This window comes from Lampris incognitus, chromosome 10, assembly GCF_029633865.1.
Source record: "Lampris incognitus isolate fLamInc1 chromosome 10, fLamInc1.hap2, whole genome shotgun sequence".
Lineage (NCBI taxonomy): Eukaryota > Metazoa > Chordata > Actinopteri > Lampriformes > Lampridae > Lampris > Lampris incognitus.
Window position 1 is genome coordinate 56,462,847 of NC_079220.1, and position 20,803 is coordinate 56,483,649.

The 20,803-nt window shown below is 46.3% G+C and overlaps 1 protein-coding gene across 1 annotated transcript in view; it reads right to left on the reverse strand.

Moving 5' to 3' along the window:
* Nucleotides 1-12,900: 12,900 nt before the first annotated feature.
* LOC130120016 (septin-9-like) overlaps nucleotides 12,901-20,803 on the reverse strand; it is a 37,335-nt gene continuing 29,432 nt past the window's right edge. Inside the window, exons 8-10 of the mRNA XM_056288629.1 lie at nucleotides 16,382-16,478; nucleotides 14,753-14,804; nucleotides 12,901-14,591 (exon numbers count right to left, since the gene is read on the reverse strand). Of these exons, the coding sequence (XP_056144604.1) occupies nucleotides 14,450-14,591; nucleotides 14,753-14,804; nucleotides 16,382-16,478 (291 nt within the window). The 3' untranslated portion in view covers nucleotides 12,901-14,449. The remainder of the gene's footprint in view (nucleotides 14,592-14,752; nucleotides 14,805-16,381; nucleotides 16,479-20,803) is intronic.

The following is a 20,803-nucleotide window of genomic DNA, read 5'->3' on the forward strand; positions in this document are numbered from 1 at the left end:
TCTGACCAGTCGTCTGGCCATAACAATTCGGCCTCTGATCTTTACTCCTGCCCATTTCTTCTGCATTCAACACACCGATTACATGAACTGATGTTCGCTTACCATCTAATCTACCCAGACTGACATGTGGCCTTTCTCTTTTGTTGAGATGATCAACGTTATTCGGTTCACCCGTGAGCGCTCATAATGTTTTGGCTTATCAGTGTAAGTATATCGCCCACATTCCCTTCAAACAAATGAACATGGCCACCCAGTGGTGCAAAAGCCATTCGCTGTGTCTTGGGAGATGCATTTTCCATCCCCCACACACGGTGCAGATGATGAACCAGGAGCTCTGCCAGTTGACATTCAGTATTGACTTCGTTCTCTAGAAGGCAGCATGAGCAAAACCAGTCCAGCCTGGGTTATTAACCATGCCACAAGCCCACTGCTTACGAAGGCCTTTTCTCTCTCCTTACTCTAGCTAGACACACCGGCGACTTAACGCATTGTTTATGTATGATACTGAAGGCCAAACAAATGTACAACTGTCAAAATATAAAAAACGGGGTCTGTGAGTGGAGTGCATGTATGGACCCAAGTTGTACAGGCTTATGTTATCTGTTGTCTTGTTTCACCCCGTTTACTGTAAAGCCATTTTTAAGTGTTAGAAAAGCACTATATAAGTGATTTATTATCATTATTAATACTATTATTATTATTATTACATTGGCTCTGCAATTACAGAAATCACCATAGTGCCAAGTAAGCTGCACAAAAGGTGCCACCAGAATGTGGTGGAGTTGGTCTTGGTGCTGGTTTTATGTATTCTCCCGTGAAAACTGAGACCTCAGTGGAATATCATGTGTGAAAGAACTGCAAGTCTGAAAAAAAAACAAAAAAAAAACAACCCTAAAGTGATGACTTTTTTCATCCTTTCTATTGCTGGCATAAATAGGACAATGGCTTATCCACAAATATTGCATTTTACAGGCTGGTAGGATTTACCCGGCGCAGAATGTTTTATGTTTTCAGCATCGCAGCCACATGAGGAAGAGTAGGGCAGGTAGTAGCGAGTATGAAGAGTAAGTGAAATTGTGGTGGTAAACAAGCAAATATGGCAGATCAGGTGCACAGATAACCTTTTCCAAAAGATATAACAAACTCAGTGGTTTAAATGCAAGCCACCCCATGTCTTTCTTTTCTTCTTTTTGAATAGTGAAGAAGATGCTGGTGAGAACTTCACGGGGGCGATGTTGTCAAACAGCAATGCAGTTACCAGCCTCATCATAGGTGTCAGTAAACTCAACAGGCAAGATTGTGAACTTGACTGAATCAAGATGAAATGAGACAATCCAGGGCAGCACGGTGGTGCAGTGGTTAGCACGGTCGCCCAACAGCAAGAAGGTTCTGGGTCTGAGCCCCAGGGAAGTCCAACCTTTGGGGTCGTCCCGGGTCGTCCTCTGTGTGGAGTTTGCATGTTCTCCCCGTGTCTGTGAGGGTTTCCTCCGGGGGCTCTGGTCTCTTCCCACAGTCCAAAGACATGTAGGTCAGGTGAATCGGCCGTACTAAATTGCCACTTGGTGTGAATGTGAGTGTGTGTGTGTGTGTGTGTGTGTGTGTGTGTGTGTGTGTGTGTGTGTGTGTGTGTGTGTGTGTGTGTGTGTGTGTGTGTGTGTGTGTGTGTGTGTGTTGGCCCTGTGATGGTCTGGCAGCCTGTCCAGGGGGTCTCCCCACCTGCCGTCCAATGACTGCTGGGATAGGCTCCAGCATCCCCGTGACCCTGAGAGCAGGATAAGCGATTTGGTTGGACGGTTTGGTTGGATGGACGGACGGATGGATGGATGGATGAGACAATCCAACACAGTGAGAGGAATTCAGTGGTTTATTGTTCGGGTGCCGTCTTGAGGACAAGCTGGGACACTAACCCCACATCAACACTATTATAGGAAGTACTGAACTTTTGCCTTCCTGTTCCACTGCTGGGACCTCACAACCACGCCATTTGTTTACAAAAGAGCCATCCCAGCAACAGTCGGGACAGGCGTCCACAAATGCCCGATTAAGTAACGGTCAGTCAACTCAGACACGTGTATGTGCCCTTTGTCTTTCACCACCGTCTTTCCCCTCTCTCCATTCTTTCTCTATTACTCTCCCCCTTTTCTCTTCTTCTTCAAAAGCCACCTCGAATCACTTCCCTCAATCCCCCATCTCTATCCACAGGCTCTTCGGCTCCTGGCATTGTGCCAAGCTTCCTTCTATACCGCTCTTCCCTTAGGGCAATGAACCTACCCCCCTATCCATCCTCCACCCTTACCTATATCAAAGTAGAAAGCCTAGTACCTCCTTGTGACTACTGCTTCGTACCCTCACCACCTCCCCACATACCTCGTACCAACACCCTGCAATGGGGAGTGGATGGTGGGCCCCACCATAACGTCAGCTGAGGGTCAATCAAGTAACTTAGCAACCAATTGAGATCAGCCATGTGTACATACGTTGGCATGTGAAGGCTTGGGAGCTGTGTGTTCAGTGTTTGTTCCCCTACCGTAAAGTCTGCAACGATGTGGTCACCATGACTGCGTGACCGCCCCACACACAACCAATTTGCACCTAAACACCACTGTAGTGAATGAGTTAAACGTGGGACTGACACAGTCTGGACTATCTGTTCGATTTGCGCCATGCTAAAAGTACAGAACATGCACACGTGCAACTGTGGGACAACTTGGAGTGGAAAGTCTACCAAATGGTATACACGTTTCCAGCCAAGTCCGGTGCAAGGAGAGAAAAAAATCTTGGAAAGTGTCATTGACCAAAACTCACCAACTCTCCTAACAGGAAAACATGCGCATTACACACACAGTCATGGAAGCTGCGAGCCCGCTAGCATGCACACACGCTCTCGCAACCTCCCACTCATCTCCCCAATGGCGACGTAATCGCTCACACACATCCTTGATTGGTTTAATTACTCACAGCAATCAGCCACAGGCAGGAGCGACCAACGACGCGCTCCTCTCTGTCTCACCTCTCTCCCTTATTCTATCTAGATCTTTCTCGCTCGCTCCCTCTAGTGCTTTCTATTAGTGTGTCTGACACCGCGTGGGTCCGTGCGGCGTTAAGAGCCACGAAATCCTGCCTTCTGATATCCTGACCGCTGACTGGCACGACTTAGAAGGTTGACGACACCCTCCCTCGCCACAAACCCCCGCAGAAAGGGTCACTTTGGAGCCCCAGATCGCTGTCAAAATATACCCCACCCCCCTCCAGATATCTTCTTTGTTTTCTCTGAACCCACGCCTGCACACAGTGTTGACAAAGTTTTCCTTCCAACCTCGACCCCATCTATCCCCCAAACCCCGTCTCTGTGTTTTTCCCAGCGGCTAATTGAATTTGCAGCTGGCTCTTAATTAACGGCGGGTCTGATTTGCATAAAGCAGGGCAATTTGCATATGGCAGACAGCTCCCCTCCCCAAATGTCTGAGCACCTGGCACAGAGCCAAGGACAGGGGTGGAACCTGACACAGGAGGAGGAGAGATGGGAAGGAGGAGGGATGGAGAATGAAAGAGCATAAGGTGTATGCAAACAAAAGAGGAGGGAAACAGCAGATGGGGGATGGAGAGGCAAACAAATTGGGGACAAACAACTCACATGCCATGAGATGGGGGGGAGGCTGGACTGGCAGTAGCAGCGTAGACATTCAAAACACACACACAGTAACACACAAACTAAATAAACCCCAAATGTTCATGCATAACATGATCACCTACTTCATACAAATGCAAACACACACGAGGACAGAGACACACACAGGAGGCGTCCAACTGGCACAAATACCGCCACACATTCTGCCATCAAGAGCGCTAATTAACCAAATCAAAGAAAAGCATGTGATGCATGCTAAATAGGTATACTCATCTTACAAACAGGCGTTAATTGGTGGCACATCGGCTTTATGCAGATGAGCTGGGCGGACTCGCTAACGAGATGCGGCAAGGAATCTCACTGCAACACATTTGTTCACAACTACCCAGGCTGCTTCATCGAGAGGGAAGCAAAAAACGAGTGCACCCTCACCTTATTGGGAGCATTTCGACTCGTACCAGTGTGTCTGTGCAAGACTTGCTGCAAGTTCGGAAGCCATTTTAAGACCTTTATTCGTTAGAAGAAAGCTGAAACAAAGACATGAGAAGTTATTACTTGTTCAGCATCAAGTTAATTACAACCCTCTCTAACCCGCCATTCACCTGAACACACTGACACAGTAACGTAGCTGCCCTGCATATTCATGTAGTCATACATCAGCCGAGTTGAGGGTTTGTCAGACTGCTCCCTGTCTGGAGGGCTCTCTCTGTTGTGATAGGTGCCATCAATCACCATGTGCCGGTCTGACCAACCCTATTCCACAGATGCCCCTCCCATAATGCCTGATATACTGGTCTGTCTGGGGGCGCTGGGGCTGGTTGACTGGGCTGCATCTGCACAACAATCTGGCACCAGTATGGCAAAGCTGTTAAGGTGTTGCCAAGTGCTGAAACAGCTGGCGTTGTGCAATCTGGAGCGCAAGTGTGTGCTGATATGCTGCATGTGTGTGTAAAGCGAAAGACAATAAATGCAACTGAGCAACACAAGCCATCTCAGCCTGCATAACAAACACACAAAAGCCACTCCCACACATACCGTCGCAGAGCTCTGTGTACAACCTGAGCGAACTGAGCCATGCTCACCCTCAGTCCCCCGGCTTCATTAGCACCCCGACACAATGTGGCTCATTAATGAATGTCATCTGGGCAGGCGGTGGAGCGCTGGGTGCCTGCCAGTGGGACTACTGCCGGGTGGGGGACAGACTACGGTCAAAGTGTGAAGAAATTCAGTTGCTCGTTTTTCTCTCTCCCCCTCGGTTTGTTCCCCTGGGAGACAGGAGGGAAACGTAGAAAGAAAGGAGTACGGGGATGGAGGGGTCTAAGCTTATGAGCAAAGACTGACCAACTCGTGAGGGTAGAAGGTGCAGTCGTAGCAGACGTGGGCCAGCGTTTTGGAACATTATGGTGAGATGACGGACGCCATTTTGAGAAGCAAGTCGCAGCGAGTCACTGTTTTCAAATCATCTCAAATAAGTACAAATACACACACTTGAGCTCGTATGAAGGTCTGAGACGGTACCATCGGATGACTCGTCAGGTCACATGGCCATACACACGTCACTATGACGATCTGATGTCACATGGCCACTGTTGTTTTAAAGCTGCTACCAGCAGTGTTGGGTTTGCGTTGGCTTTGCTCGCCCCTGTGGACAAAAGTGGTACTGATTCATGGGAGAATGACTAAATTTTACATAAATATTGCCTCTTGTCACAAAGACCTACAGTAATCTTGTAGTCACTCATGCATTTGTGTGGAATTGAGCGGGAGATGTAGTTGTTTTGAAAAAAAACAAAAAAACAAAAAACAAAAACAGACGCTTGCAAGATTTATAGCAGTGAAGTAACGTATCTGCAATTGTGGCTACGTATCCTGTGTGTGCCATAAATCCTTTTGTCAGATTTCGTGGGGAATCCAACCAGCAGACCAGGGGCTTTTCTAGGCATAGGCAACCAATTGGCAACCCGCCCTTATATATATATATATAGAGAGAGAGAGAGAGAGAGAGAGAGAGAGAGAGAGAGAGAGAGAGAGAGAGAGAGAGAGAGAGAGAGAGAGAGAGAGAGAGAGAGAGAGAGAGAGAGAGAGAGCGAGCGAGCGAGCGAGCGAGCAAGCCTGTTTCATGCCACAAGCATGAAACAGGCTTGTACGAAACAGGCTTGTACTGTGTCATAAAGAATTTACTTGACTCACTGGATTTTATATACAGTGCATCTGGAAAGTATTCACACCCCTTCACTTTCCCCACATTTTGTTATGTTACAGCCTTATTTCAAAATGGATTAAATTCCTTTTTTTCCTCATCAATCTCCATACAATACCCCATAATGACAAAGTGAAAAAGGTTTCATAGAAATTTTTGCAAATTTATTAAAAATAAAAAACTGAAATATTGCATGTACATAAGTATTCACACCCTTTACTCAGTACTTGGTTGAGGCACCCTTGGCAGCGATTACAGCCTCAAGTCTTCTTGGGTATGAAGCCACAAGCTTGGCACACCTATATTTGGGGTATTTCTCCCATTCTTCTCTGCAGATCCTCTCCAGCTCTGTAAGGTTAGATGGGGAGCGTCGCTGCACAGCTATTTTCAGGTCTTTCCAGAGATGTTCAATGGGGTTCAAGTCTGGGTGGGCCACTCACAAACTTCTCACGAAGCCACTCCTTCGTTGTCTTGGCTGTGTGCTTAGGGTCGTTGTCGTGTCGAAACGTAAACCTTCGCCCCAGTCTGAGGTCCTGAGCGCTCTGGAGCAGGTTTTCATCAAGGATCTCTCTGTACTTTGCTCCATTCATCTTTCCCTCGATCCTGACTAGTCTCCCAGTTCCTGACGCTGAAGAACATCACCACAGCATGACGCTGCCACCACCATGCTTCACTGTAGGGATGGTATTAGCAAGGTGATGAGAGGTGCCTGGTTTCCTCCAGACGTGACGTTTGGCATTCAGGCCAAAGAGTTCAATCTTGGTTTCATCAGACCAGAGAATCTTGTTTCTCATGGTCTGAGAGTCCTTTAGGTGCTTTCTGGCAAACTCCAAGCGGGCTGTCATGTGCCTTTTACTGAGCAGAGGCTTCCGTCTGGCCACACTACCATAAAGGCCTGATTGGTGGAGTGCTGCAGAGATGGCTGTCCTTCTGGAAGGTTCTCCCATCTCCACAGAGGACGCTGGAGCTGTCAGAGTGACCATCGGGTTCTTGGTCACCTCCCTGACCAAGGCCCTTCTCCCCCGATGGCTCAGTTTGACTGGGCGGCCAGCTCTAGGAAGAGTCCTGGTGGATCCAAACTTCTTCCATTTACGAATGATGGAGACCACTGGGCTCTTCGGGACCTTCAAAGCTGTAGACATTTTTTTGTACCCTTCCCCAGATCTGTGCCTCGATACAATCCTGTCTTGGAGGTCCACAGACAATTCCTTTGACTTCACGGCTTGGTTTCTGCTCTGACATGCACTGTCAACAGTGGGACCTTATATAGACGGGTGTGTGCCTTTCCAAACCATGTCCAATCAATTGAATTTACTACAAGTGGACTCCAAACAAGATATAGAAACATCTCAAGGATGATCAGTGGAAACAGGATGAACCTGAGCTCAATCTTGAGTGTCATAGCAAAGGGTGTGAATACTTATGTACATGCAACATTTCAGTTTTTTATTTTTAATAAAATTTGCAAAAATTTATACAAAACCTTTTTCACTTTGTCATTATGGGGTATTGTGTGTAGATTGATGAGAAAAAAAAAGGAATTTAATCCATTTTGGAATAAGGCTGTAACATAACAAAATGTGGGGAAAGTGAAGGGGTGTGAATACTTTCCGGATGCACTGTATATATAGATAGATAGCTAGACAGATAGATAGAGGGGGCAACTGAATCTGTGTGTTTTTGCTTCTTTTGGGAGGTGGATTCCCCCCCCTTTTTTTCCACCCAATTGTATCCGGCCAATTTCCCCACTCTTCCGAGCCATCCCGGTCTCTGCTCCACCCCCTCAGCTGATGCGGGGAGGGCTGCAGACTATCACATGCCTCCTCTGATACATGTGGAGGCACGAGCCGCTTCTTTTCACCTGACAGTGAGGAGTTTCACCACGGGGACGTAGCGCGTGGGAGGGTCACACTATTCTCCCCAGTTCCCCCTTCCCCCTGAACAGGCGCCCCAACCGACCAGAGGAGGCGCTAGTGCAGCAACCAGGACACATACCCACATCTGGCTTCCCACCCGTTGAAATGGCCAATTGTGTCTGTAGGGACGCCGACCAAAGCAGAGGTATAACAGGGATTCGAACCGCCGATCACCGTGTTCGTAGACAATGGAATAGACCGCTACGCCACCCAGACACTCTATATGTGTTTTTAATGATTCTAAAAATAAAATTAATAACACTCACATTAAGACTTATTTGTTATGAGTTAAATGAGACCTGTTGTTAAATATTTGATCGCACATTAGTAAATGTTTTTTTAATCTTATATTTCATATATTTTAATTATCTTATAACTGCACACTTGAGACCCAGGAAATATAACTTGTTTTAATTTCTTTCTTTTTTTTTTTACATAAATTAGGTGCAAAGAAAAAAACTTAAAACTTGATTTTATTCAAATTTTACAACACGTCCACTGCAGTGGACAACAGAACTTTGTTTAATTTGAGATAGAAAGCTGGGTTTCTATCAACACGGGGATCAACGGTTCAAGTCCCCGTGTTACCTCCGGGTTGGTCGGGCATCCCTACAGACACAATTGGCCATGTCTGCGGGTGGGAAGCCGGATGTGGGTATGTGTCCTGGTTGCTGCACTAGCGCCTCCTGTGGTCAGTCAGGGTGCCTGTTCAGGGGGGAGGGGGAACTGGGGGGAATATTGTGATCCTCCCATGCACTATATATCCCTCTGGCCACACTCCTCACTGTCGGGTGAAAAGAAGCGGCTGGCAACTGCAGCCCTCGCTGGATCAGCAGAGGGGTTGGAGCAGTAATCGGGACGGTTCAGAAGAGTGGGGTAACTGGCCAAGTTCAATTGGAAAGAAAAGGGGGGGGGGGCATGACACGTGACAAATAACCGACACGAAAATGCGAAATTTCATGTCGGTTATTTGTCACGTCTCCGGTGTGTAAAGGTCTATAGACATCACTGTAGACCTCACCATTAACTCTCACCTTTCAACCTTTTGTTGTTTTGCCATCAAAGCTGCATGTAAGTAGACAGCTTTGATTGAGAAAGACAAAGCACAAAAAATAATTTAGCACAATTAACATGTTAAAAAAATGTTTAAAGGGATAGTTCACTTGAGAACATATTTGCACTTTGTTTTATACGTCCATCCTTCTCATGCAGGGGTGGGCAGTCTTATCCAGAAAGGACCAGTGTGGGTGCAGGTTTTTGTTCCAACCAATTAGTTACACACCTGTGTCTCCTAATCAAGTTCCTCAGCAAAGACTCTACTGGTTGATTAGTGGGATCAGGTGTGGAACTGCTTGGTTGGAACAAAAACCTGCACCCACACCGGCCCAGCCCTGTTCTAATGAACGTGTTAACATTTTTTCCTCATTAACTGTTTCATTAGGTTCCAAAATAAAACGTTGGGATCCATTTGCTGGAACACATCTCTGTAGGTTATCCTTCCATTTTGGCACTGATTAAAAACCTCAGAACCCTACATGTTGGTTTTGGCCCACCTCATCTGGGTCCTCCTCGTCTGAGTTTTCACCCTCTTCCGTCTCGTCCTCTCTCTCTGGACTCTCGTCCTCTGACAAATGCATGTCAGAATCTCCCTCAGTGAGAGAGTCCTCTCTGCCTCCGCCATACAGCTGTCTACTGAAAACACGTGAAACAAACTAAGCGCCCAGTCCTGATGTCCACGACAGAGGACGTTTATAAATTCGCGTTTCTCAAATGAAAATACATAAGCTCAGCTATAAAAACTCACTCAGATATTCCTGAGATCGGGAATCAGGTACAGTTTGTGATTTCTTTCATGTACTTTCGTACACAAAAATTTCGTTTCACCCAGCCCACAGCAGTGCGACACAGAAGATAAAAACAAGCATCCAAAACTTCCAAAAACGACACCACCAAAAACATACAAAAACAGAGAAAACAAAGCAAAACAACAACAAAACAACAACAACACACAAGCAGTTGACAACACAGTCCACTCAGTGCAACACAGTCCAGAAAACAAAAAGTCACTGTCCAGAGAGCGAACGCCAGCCAGGAAGACTGCGGGAACTGCTGCGCTACACGGGCTAGCAGTTAGCTTTTAGCCTGCCCCGCTGTCGAGGGCGCATCGCCCGCCCTCGGTGCTTCCTCTACGGGTGCAGCTCCAGGCAGGGGCCGTGGTCCCTGGGCCCACCGGACGCGGCAGACCAAGCTCTCCCAGCTGATCCAACGCCAGCTCTCCAGCCATTAAACGAAAAAAAATAAACAATGAAAAATCTAAGATCGAAATGAAAACTTCACAAACGACACAAACTTAGACGTAGACACGGACAAAGACACTGCATAGTCGGTCCTGGGTGAAGCCGCTGCAAACGCGCCGCCATCTTCCCACACCGGAAAATGTTTACTTACTCCAAACAATTGAAAAATAAAGGAAAACATTTTTTATTTATGAATATCATGCTTACATCTTTTTTCCGTAAAACGCGCTTCCTCCGATGGCAGCCATTTTGTCTTCATCTTCTGCTCCTTCTTCTTCTTCTTCTTCGTCTTGGTGTTTATTGGCGGTTGGCAAACAACGAAATGATGCATTACCGCCACGGGCTGGTATAAAGTGTGGATAAGCTATTATTTACGCTACCCCCCCCCCCCAAAAAAATCCCAAATCTTCTTAATTAAATTAGTTACTCTAAGAAACTGAAACGAGAGTTTATAACACTCAGTTGAGTTCTTCTGTAGAATATCTACTAAATCAAATTGTATTTTTATTTTTCAGAGATTTTGAGTCAGACGCCTTTCCGCCTCATATTTCTGACAATATATCGTCATAGCATGCTCTAATGTGTCTTCTGGCCCACAGTAGTCACATCTGCCTGGATTGTGTTGGCCTGTTTTGAAAAGTGTACTGTTTAGTCCAGTGTGTCCAAATCTGAGTCTTGAAATGATTGTCTCATCTCTGCTGTTCCTTCCTGCACACCTCATTTCTCCCACTTTCATTTGACCTGTGTAAAACCACCGCCCTTTCCTCTCTTCCTCCCGTTGCTTCTGCCACCTTTCCTTCAATCTGTGCTTAATAATGCTCTTTATTTCTGTCTTGCTTAAAGTAACTACCAAATCAGTGTGATTATGTTTTGTAGCCTTCTTTGCAACCTTATCTGCTACTTCATTTCCCTCAATGCCAATGTGTGCTGGAACCCATAAAAATTATACTGTAAGACCCACCACTTGAGTTCTATATAATGTTTGTTGTACCTCTATTAAAATGTCTGGTCTGCTTTCTGAATGACTCTATTGTAAACTGGCTAGCGATGAACTGGAGTCTGAACAAATAATGGCTCTCAATGGTCTTGTTTCCTCTATCCACTGCACTGCTAACAATACTGCAAGTATTTCTGCTGTGTGTACTGATATTTCCTCAATGATCCTTTTCCCTGCTTTAATATGAAATTCTGGAACAAAAAAATGCTACTCCTACTTTATTTACTGAACTCTTTGATTCAGCCGTATAAATCTGGACATAACTGTGGTGATTATCAATATAAGCCTGTATGGTATGTGAATATTAAATTAAACTCTTTATCTTTATTCTTCTTTTCTAATAATGTGAAATCTACGGTGGCATCTGGAAGTATCCAAGGTGGTATTGCTGGCAAAGGCGCTGATGGACTAATGTTTAAGTGATCCACTTCAAGTTGTGTTGCTTTCTGTGTCATTGTCCATCCAAAGCTTTTTGTTTCCCTCCCCTCCTTTTCCCAACAAGGGATTAAAGTGTCTGGTGTTGGATGATCCCGACTATGGCCCTGTACATTAAGCCGGTAGTTCAAGGATAGCTGTATCCTTCTCTTCAAGATAGTCACAGGCATGTTTGCAAGGTCCCCCCCCCCCACATGTGACATCATTTAAAGGCACCATCGTCCTCTTTCAGGGGCAACAGGTCTTAATAGAGTGGCATGTATAGTATGAGAGATATGAGCAGAAACGTCATGACCACTGCAGTGGACAACAATGAATTGCTGGGTCTTGTTTAACTTTTTTGCACACCTGCTGTTGCACTTTTATTTTATTGTGTTTATAAAAGTCAAATTAAAAAGTGTTATTTCCCCTGAAGATGGCGCTTTTTTTTGAAGGGGGGGGGGCGATCTCGCCTAGGGTGGCCAGAAACACCACTGCTGGAGACAAACATTTGGAATAATTACATAATAATATTGAATCTTCTCACGGATGGTCTCGTTTGGTTATGTCAGTCTTAAAGAAATGTAAAATTCAAATTGAGACCGATAACCAGTGAACAATTATTCACGTGCTTTTGCTGTCCATCTCTCACACTCCATCCATCCATCCATCCATCCATTATCCAAACCGCTTATCCCTACTCAGGGTCCCGGGGATGCTGGGGCCTATCCCAGCAGTCACTGGGCTGCAGGAGGAGAGGCAGCCTGGACAGGCCGCCACACAGCCTAAAATCAGCCCGTTTTACTTTTAAGACTGACAGTGCAGTGCCCAAATCTAGTCTTCATACACTCAAGTACCTCCAAGTGACAAACGGATTTTTTCCATGCATCATCATTTAATCCCCATCAGTCATTCACATCTTCAGCCGTCTGACAGACACATGCAGTAGCAGCACATGGCTGAGGGACCCGCCATTAGCTCCGTGATGCTACTGCTAACACAGGCGGCGCCAGTACCATCAGTCTCCTCTTTTCAGTACCCCAGTTAGCAGTTAGCTGATGTCGGCACCTCCTCACATTGATCCAAGGCCTTGTCTGCAACTCCGAGCTCCTCATCTACTATCCCTCTCCCTCTCTCCCTCTCTCTTTCCCCCTCTCCCTCTCTCTCCCTCTCCCTCTCTCTCTCACACTGCGGGCAAAACAATCATTCTCAGGCATTCAGGCAATTAGCGTTAATCAGCCATGCACTGGCTTAGCGGGCAGCCATATTGATTTCAGGGCTAATCTAGAAAAAGCTTAATGACATGGCAATTAAAGTGCTCCAGTGTGTGAATTACACCTATGATTAAATACTGTTGGGATCCACTGTGGTGGAAAATTATCCTGGGGATTTCTGGGGAGCACATATACATTTATAGGATGTGAGCTGTATTCACAGTCTCTAAATTCAGATTGTTTATTTAGCCTTCTCTGCAAAACCTGGCGAAAGGAAGGAACAAGGTATATTTTTCAAAGTAAAAAAAGTCTCTTCAAAGCGAAAAATCTAAGAAAATGAATATTTACAACTTTAATCTTTATTTCTTTAAAATAACAATGATATCAAAGGCAAAAAATCTGTTATTATTAATAAGACCGGTACAAAAATGTATCAGAACACAGAGGAATATACAGAGCATGACAACAGCGTTGGAAGTTAGCCTAGCCTAGCCTATATATGCTTCAAACAAAGACCTTGGGTATACTATAGAAGACAGAAGAGAAGAGCGGATGGTACTGGGACAGTGGGACTTTGTTTCCAGATAAACAAGAGGAAAGGGACGATGACACTCTGTCACTTTTGCCTAATTGGCATCAACACACCTGCTCTCCTTCCAGTTTCAATCACCAAGCGAGCAAACAGTCTCCAATAAATAAGGCACTATGGTAGGCCCAAGAACAGTGTGTGTGTGTGTGTGTGTGTGTGTGTGTATAATATCTATATATATATATATATGTGTGTGTGTGTGTGTGTGTGTGTGTGTGTGTGTACATTCTGCATTGGTGGATTGCAATTGAAGTCAAATGTTCACATCTTATATTGTGCATTGATACTATTAATCTTAAATCACTCTTAAGGTATTTCTATTTAAACAATAATATTTGTGACTTGGAATCAAAAGGGCATCGAGGGGATAAGATATTCATATATCTGACATTAACAAATGTATACTGTAGCAGTCAAAAAAAAAAAACAATGCTAGTGAGGAAAAAGGGTAAAATTCAAAACACGAATTTTGCTACTTTGCTAAGCAGCTCTTTGTCTTATACTGTTCATCATGGGAGGACAATTGTGTTATGCTCCAGAACACAGACAGTTAAGTCACATATTAGCAAAGCACAGACCAGCCTCTACCAATATGCCTTCAACAACGTAATTATACGGTTCTCCTCAAGTGCAATACTGTGCAACACCTTATTCCAAACAAGTTGCCACAACCTCATGGAAATCCTGCTGTGGGATTTTTCCAGCACAGATTCTGTGATAGCCTGCTGAACATCAGTTCAGATAAGGTTCAAAACTAAAAGATAAACATGCTACTGATTGAGGCACCTCTGAAATTTGCAGCATATCAGTAATGTTTGGCAGACACAGAGCTCTTGTACAGTAAATGAAAAAACGGGAGGTTCATGCTGTAAGGGTGTGGAGCAGGTACAAACAAACTGTGGCCCACAGATGAATATCGAACCTCCCCCTGCTTTCGTCAACTACAGCGGAGGAGCATATCATGTGGAAGTGAGGCAATGAATGCGATGACAGTCTGTTCAGCCGCCTGAACATCACAAAAACAAAATCCCTCCGGCAGGCTTTCAGTTTGTCTCTCCCACCTGTGTGCTGGGGGCTTGGCACTTGAGGCAAGGATGGAGGACAGGATGGGGTAGAGGGCTGTTGACAGAGGTCAAAGGCTCATGGGATGTGGTAGTGTTTTGTGCAGAGGGGAGGAAGGGCAAGAGGTGGTGTTTACATCTCATGGGCAGCGAGGTGGTGCTCAGGGATGCCGTTGGCATGAGCCACGGCTGTGTTGTTCTCGTTGAGGCGGCGCACGCGGTACATTTCATAGTGGATACTGCTGGTGATGTCCTTGATGTTCTGCATGTGGGTCCTGAGAGAACGACACAGACGAAAGATACAGACGGGCGTCAACGAAAAACGGTTTATGAAATGCACATAACGTCACATTAAATGGACGCAGATGGATAATTTGTGGCATTCAAACAGATGTGAAGACAGCAGCATGCACCAAGACTGTGACCAAGCGCCTACCTGATGAGGAGGTCTCGCAGATAAGCGAACTCACAGTGGGCTATGTTCTCCACTGTAGATGGAGAGGGAGAAGATAATCAAAGGGAGGTAAGAAGCAGTGTAAAAGCTGTAGAGCAATTTGAAAAAGACAAAAGGAGAGGGAAATATTGTTGGTAGGACAGTTCTGTTTCTAGACTGGTTGCTCTTGGTTTCTCTCCTGGTCCAGCAGTGGAAGTCAGCCATCTTACTGTGACAGCCCCATAGACAGTTAGAATCCACTACTTCAGGTTAAGCATCACCTGTCCAGATCTCAGCGGTTAATTCCTTCTTCCCAAAGCGCTTGCGAAAAGATAAGACTGGCTGCTCAACAAACTGCCTGGCAGGCCGGCGCTATCTGAATATGTGTGAATACGTTTGTGTTTTCATGAGACCGTGACTGAATTTGTGAAAACCTTGCAAGTGATGCCAGTGCAGAGCACACTGCAGGAAATTAAACTTCCTTCATGATGTTGGATAGAGGAGAAGTACTTCCTGTCAGGAGCTGATAACGTAATTAATACTGAAAGCCACAGCCTACTGCCGGAATTATTGCTGCAACGGGAATAGCTTCGAAATGAAAATGCTGACAATGCACCGGTGTCAGCATTTTAAAAAAAGTGAGTTGTAGGCATAGGGTTAAACTTTGCAAAACAAACCTGGAATAAAGTCTTTATGAACTCAGTTCAAGTTGTCACTCCCCCCCAGACCTCAGACAATAACCCTCTGCACCCACTGCCTTAAGGCTGTTCCCTCCCACACATTCCCATCGCTTCCCATTCCGGCATTCACAGTACATTCTTTGTGCCAGAGAGGCAGACATCTCGACAACAAACCAGCCTCTTCAGACACACGGTGGGCGCTGGAAGCCTGGCCGAGCAGCACGGCACGGGACTTTAGTCTGGAACCTCAACAGACGGCTTGTTAAACTGACCCGAATGAATGTGGTGGGAGCGACTCAAGTCACGTGAGGGGCCTCTACTCTCTAAGAAAGACCACTCGCTCGATGCCAAGGTTAGGAGCGTCTTTCAAAACATGAGAGATGAACAAAAAAGAAGGAACGAGGAAGAGTGTGGGTCAGAAAAGAAAGGAAAAAAAGAAGGATTAGATGCGAGGGATTAGGAAGACAGCAGAAGTGAGACAGGGAGGATGATGAGGGTGTTCAGGGGCAACGTGTTATAGTAATTCTGTGTTATCTGTAAAAACTGGTGTCATGAAAACCTATTTTATTTTGAGTAACTCCTATATCCTCCATCTACTCCTATATCAGATATCATCACTCCTATAAATTCAGTTAAAAACTGTCCTTCAAAATGATTCCTTCATTTGTTCTCCACCACTGTTTGTATGCTGGCGTGGTCTAAGCTAACATGGCACATGTGTTCTTACGTGAAGTGTTTATATTGTGCTCAGGGATGGAAAACAAAAAGCCCTTAGCCATGAAGGAACACATCCACCATGTTGACCAACCACACAGAATGCAAAGACGAGGCTGCGGAGACTCCGGAAAGCAACAGTCTGCGTTAAAGGTGCAGCGGGTACACAAGTCATGTTAACGTTAATACCGTCACTTGAGACGACAGACGGGGGAGAGGGGGAGGGGAGGGTGTGTACCTTCAATGGTGCCCCACTTGGTTTTCCTCCCCAGCAGCCTCCTGCCGTTGACCTGGTACTCCTGGTCACTGCCCACCACGGCAAACGGAATCATCTCCTGTGTACAGGTCAAAGGGCAAGAGATAATGGTATGTACTTTAGGGCTCAGAGTCTCAAATCTGAAAAAGGCGACAATTCTCTGTAGACAACATGGAGCCGAGCCGCACGAACGACCCCACACCTGGATACTCACAAGAACGCTAATATTCCCGTCCTGAGATGAGGCAGATAAACTGAGAACTGAAACGCTTTCACCAGTGGCGAGCGGTGACCTTTGAAGCTCACAATGTCCTACCTTATTTGTACAGGAAGTCCATCCTCCGATCCTTCTTTGTAAATTCTGCGATGGCTTTGTCATAAAAGCTGTCGGATGTCTTCGTTCTGTGCGGCGTTCTTCCAGTCGACATCACTGCCGGGCCAGCCAGACGCCGTTGTACCGCAACACTCCATTGGTAGGTCTCGATCCTTTTCAATGCCGAAAACATTCTTTCTACCGATGCAGTCGTAGACGGCATAGTTAAAAACAATTCGCAGTCTGAACAGTTGGATCATGCCACCACAAAGGCGATTTGAGCGCATGAAAGATGCCCATTCGGAGACATTTCTCTTCGCCAGCTGAGGTGGTGCATACAATACTTTCAGTTCACTGCGCAAAAGGACGTCATCAAAAAACTGTGCACTGTTTCTTTCAAAGAATTAAGTGAGCTCTCTGGAAAGGTCCGCTCATACAACTGAAATTTAGAAAAGTCCAATAGCCCAAGAAACCCCATCGTCTCCAGAGATGAGAGCCGCTTCTGCATTTGGAAATCAACAGTGTCCGACACTTTAGAGATCTCGATAAGCAGCCTTTTAGTCAGCAGAATCTCCTCTGCTCCTCTTAGCTGGGTTCTCCTGCTCCTCCACCTTGTAGGAGATGAAAAGTACGTCGATGTGATAAAAAACATCATGGGAATCTGGGCTCTTGGAAATATTTCCAAACTCCCCTGCTGAAAGAATGGACGTCTCGTCCCAGTCCAACGGGTTATTTTTTGTGTCATTGAAAAGCTCAGTTAATGAATCGCGGTTCTCTTCTGCGGTGTTCACTGATCGAGACGTGTAAGTCCACCTTGTTGGAGCAGCTCTGGGAATCGTCTCCTAACAACGTCATCAAGAGCCTCGGTGAGCTTCGCAGAAGTGGTAAAAGATGAGCCTAGTCCGTTTGAAGTTGAAATACAATCTTACAGTCTTTGATAGTGCTGCACACTTGTGACAGCACTCAGTTAAGAATGTGCGCACAATAATGCACAAAACTAGCACAAGGGTATCGGTCCCTAACCTTGGCCTGCAAGCCATTCAGGTGGCCAGGCATGACTATAGCCCCATCATGTTTGACCGACGAGCTTGTGGCCACATTCCATTTCAGCCGCAGTGGCAAAAACATGCTCTGCTAAGGCAGCGGCTGTTCGGTCAGCGCTGACGCCTGAAAACCCCGCAGGTCTCTCTTCCACCACGCCCTCTGGTAACGTACCTCCACACTGTAGACAGCTGGGCGAAGTTGGACACATCGCTGGCTTCCTCAGTTAGGATCGCTACCAAGCTTGCGTGTTTGATTTCAGGTTTTATTTCGTTCAGCAGCACATTCCCCACAGACTCCATCACATCATTCCCCACAGACTCCGTCACATCATTCCCCACAGACTCCATCACATCATTCCCCACAGACTCCATCACATCATTCCCCACAGGCTCCGTCAGATCATTCCCCACAGACTCCATCAGATCATTCCCCACAGACTCCATCACATCATTCCCCACAGGCTCCATCAGATCATTCCCCACAGACTCCGTCAGATCATTCCCCACAGACTCCGTCACATCATTCCCCACAGACTCCGTCAGATCATTCGCCACAGACTCCATCACATCATTCCCCACAGACTCCATCACATCATTCCCCACAGACTCCATCACATCATTCCCCACAGACTCCATCACATCATTCCCCACAGACTCCGTCACATCATTCCCCACAGGCTCCATCAGATCATTCCCCACAGACTCCGTCAGATCATTCCCCACAGACTCCGTCACATCATTCCCCACAGACTCCGTCAGATCATTCGCCACAGACTCCATCACATCATTCCCCACAGACTCCATCACATTATTCCCCACAGACTCCATCACATCATTCCCCACAGACTCCATCAGATCATTCCGCACAGACCCCATCAGATCATTCCCCACAGACTCCGTCAGATCATTCCCCACAGACTCCGTCACATCATTCCCCACAGACTCCATCAGATCATGCAGGGTGTGGCTTGACATGCCAGAAAAGACACTGCATGTCTTCAAATGATGGGCTAGCCTCTCATCATATTTCCAGAGTAGGTTGACGAGCTCAATATAATCACCACGACTGTCCGATCCTTCCCCCTCTGAGTGTCCCCGGGATGCCTGCTCCTGGGTTCCGAGGTACACAACGATGACCACGAGTCTCTTCAACACGTCCCTGATTTTTTTTAAACTCTCGTGATGTTGCTCTGTGGCTTCGCACGCCCTCATTCAACTGATGATGGATTCGTGTGTTGCCAAATGTGTGACGTTTTTCTAGACAATGTGTGTGTGCAGGTGCACACTCGTGTTCTGTCATTGCAGTGTGGAGATTGTTTAAATCGCCACAACCTGCCGTGGTCCAGGCTGTGCGTTCTGTAGAAAAAAGGAGGTATGGCCAACAGAACAGTTTGCTAACCTTTGGGCAGCCAGCTAGCCACGTCTGTTTTTCGTATGTGGTAGCTTGAAAGTGACGGGCGAAATTCTTCGTTGACTTTGTGACGTCAAGTTCGGGAGTTGGACGTCCTCCTGCAGTAATAATCTTCAAAAGTCCTCCGAGAAAACGGGACAGAACGTAACGATTCTATAATATGCGACTTGTCACTCATATTGACAAGTACTGAAACGTATGGCGGTGAGCAAACTGAGCAAGATAGACAAGCTGGTTCACAGCCAGCTTTTCTGCCCACCAAACTCCCACGCTCAGAAGAAACGTCCACATACCAGGAATACAACTGGGAGTCACAGGGCGCATGCGCAAAGTAAGCTGCTGGACAGATGTGGCAGACTGCGGTAACGCGAGTTGGAAAACCAGACCCGCGTTGCCATTTGAAAAGAAAACAATCGAAGAGATTGAGAAACAAACATTTAAATGACACGTTTTAATGTAAATAATGCTCATGTTACTTATTAAAAAAAAGATTTTCAATTTTTTATTATATTGTATGTAAATTCTCTCGTCATTTTCAAATGCCTTGGGCATGCACCGCATCTATAGCTTATCATGACCGCTCGCCACTGGTTTTCACTAACCTGAACTGAACCAAGTGTAGTTTGTGGAACCACAATATGCAGCTCGTCACAGCGTGCAATAACAATGTTCGTGCCAGCTTACAATGTTTCTTTTTGGGGGGGGGGGGGGTTCCCCCTTTTTCTCCCCAATTGTACTTGGCCAATTATCCCACTCTTCTGAGCCGCCCTGTCCCTGCTCCACCCCCTCTGCTGATCCGGGGAGGGCTGCAGACTACCACATGCCTCCTCCCATACATGTGGAGTCACCAGCCGCTTCTTTTCACCTGACAGTGAGGAGTTTCACCAGGGGGACGAAGCACGTGGGAGAATCACGCTATTCCCCCCAGTTCCACCTCCCCGACCGACCAGCGGAGGCGCTAGTGCAGCGACCAGGACACATACCCACCCACATCCGGCTTCCCACCTGCAGACACGGCCAATGTGTCTGTAGGGACGCCCGACCAAGCTGGAGGTAACACGGGGGGATTTGAACCGCCGATCCCTGTGTTGGTAAGCAACGGAATAGACCACCATGCCACCTGGAAACCCTCAAACCATCTTACAATGTTAAACTAACCAACAAAACAAAAAAAGCCCCATAAAGCCTTTCCGTGTCACAATTTAGTATGAGCCGTTTCAAACAGTCAAACAAGCAGGAAGTCAGCTGCAGGACTCGGTTCTTGTTTGGGATCGACTGCTTCACAAAGGCTTTGACAACAACAACGTCACGTTACTGTTTAACAAAGCCTTGCATTCTACAGCAATGCTGAAGCGCCAATGAAGGGTGATATAAACAACCCACGTGTCCTTTTCTACCTTGGATGTGAGCTACTGTAAAGAGCACTTGTTCTTGTCTGAGACTCTTGGAAAAATGCAGTTTCCTGTTCCTTCCAGTACCACACCTCCTTCACTTCACTTGTTACCTGTAAGAACTTCACTTCTACTGCCTTCTCACTCTGGTAAAGGTTTACTGTCATTTTACTCCCTACAGCAGGGATAGGCAACATGGTCCAGAAAGGAGTTACACATCCGAGTCTACAAATCAAGGTCCTTAGC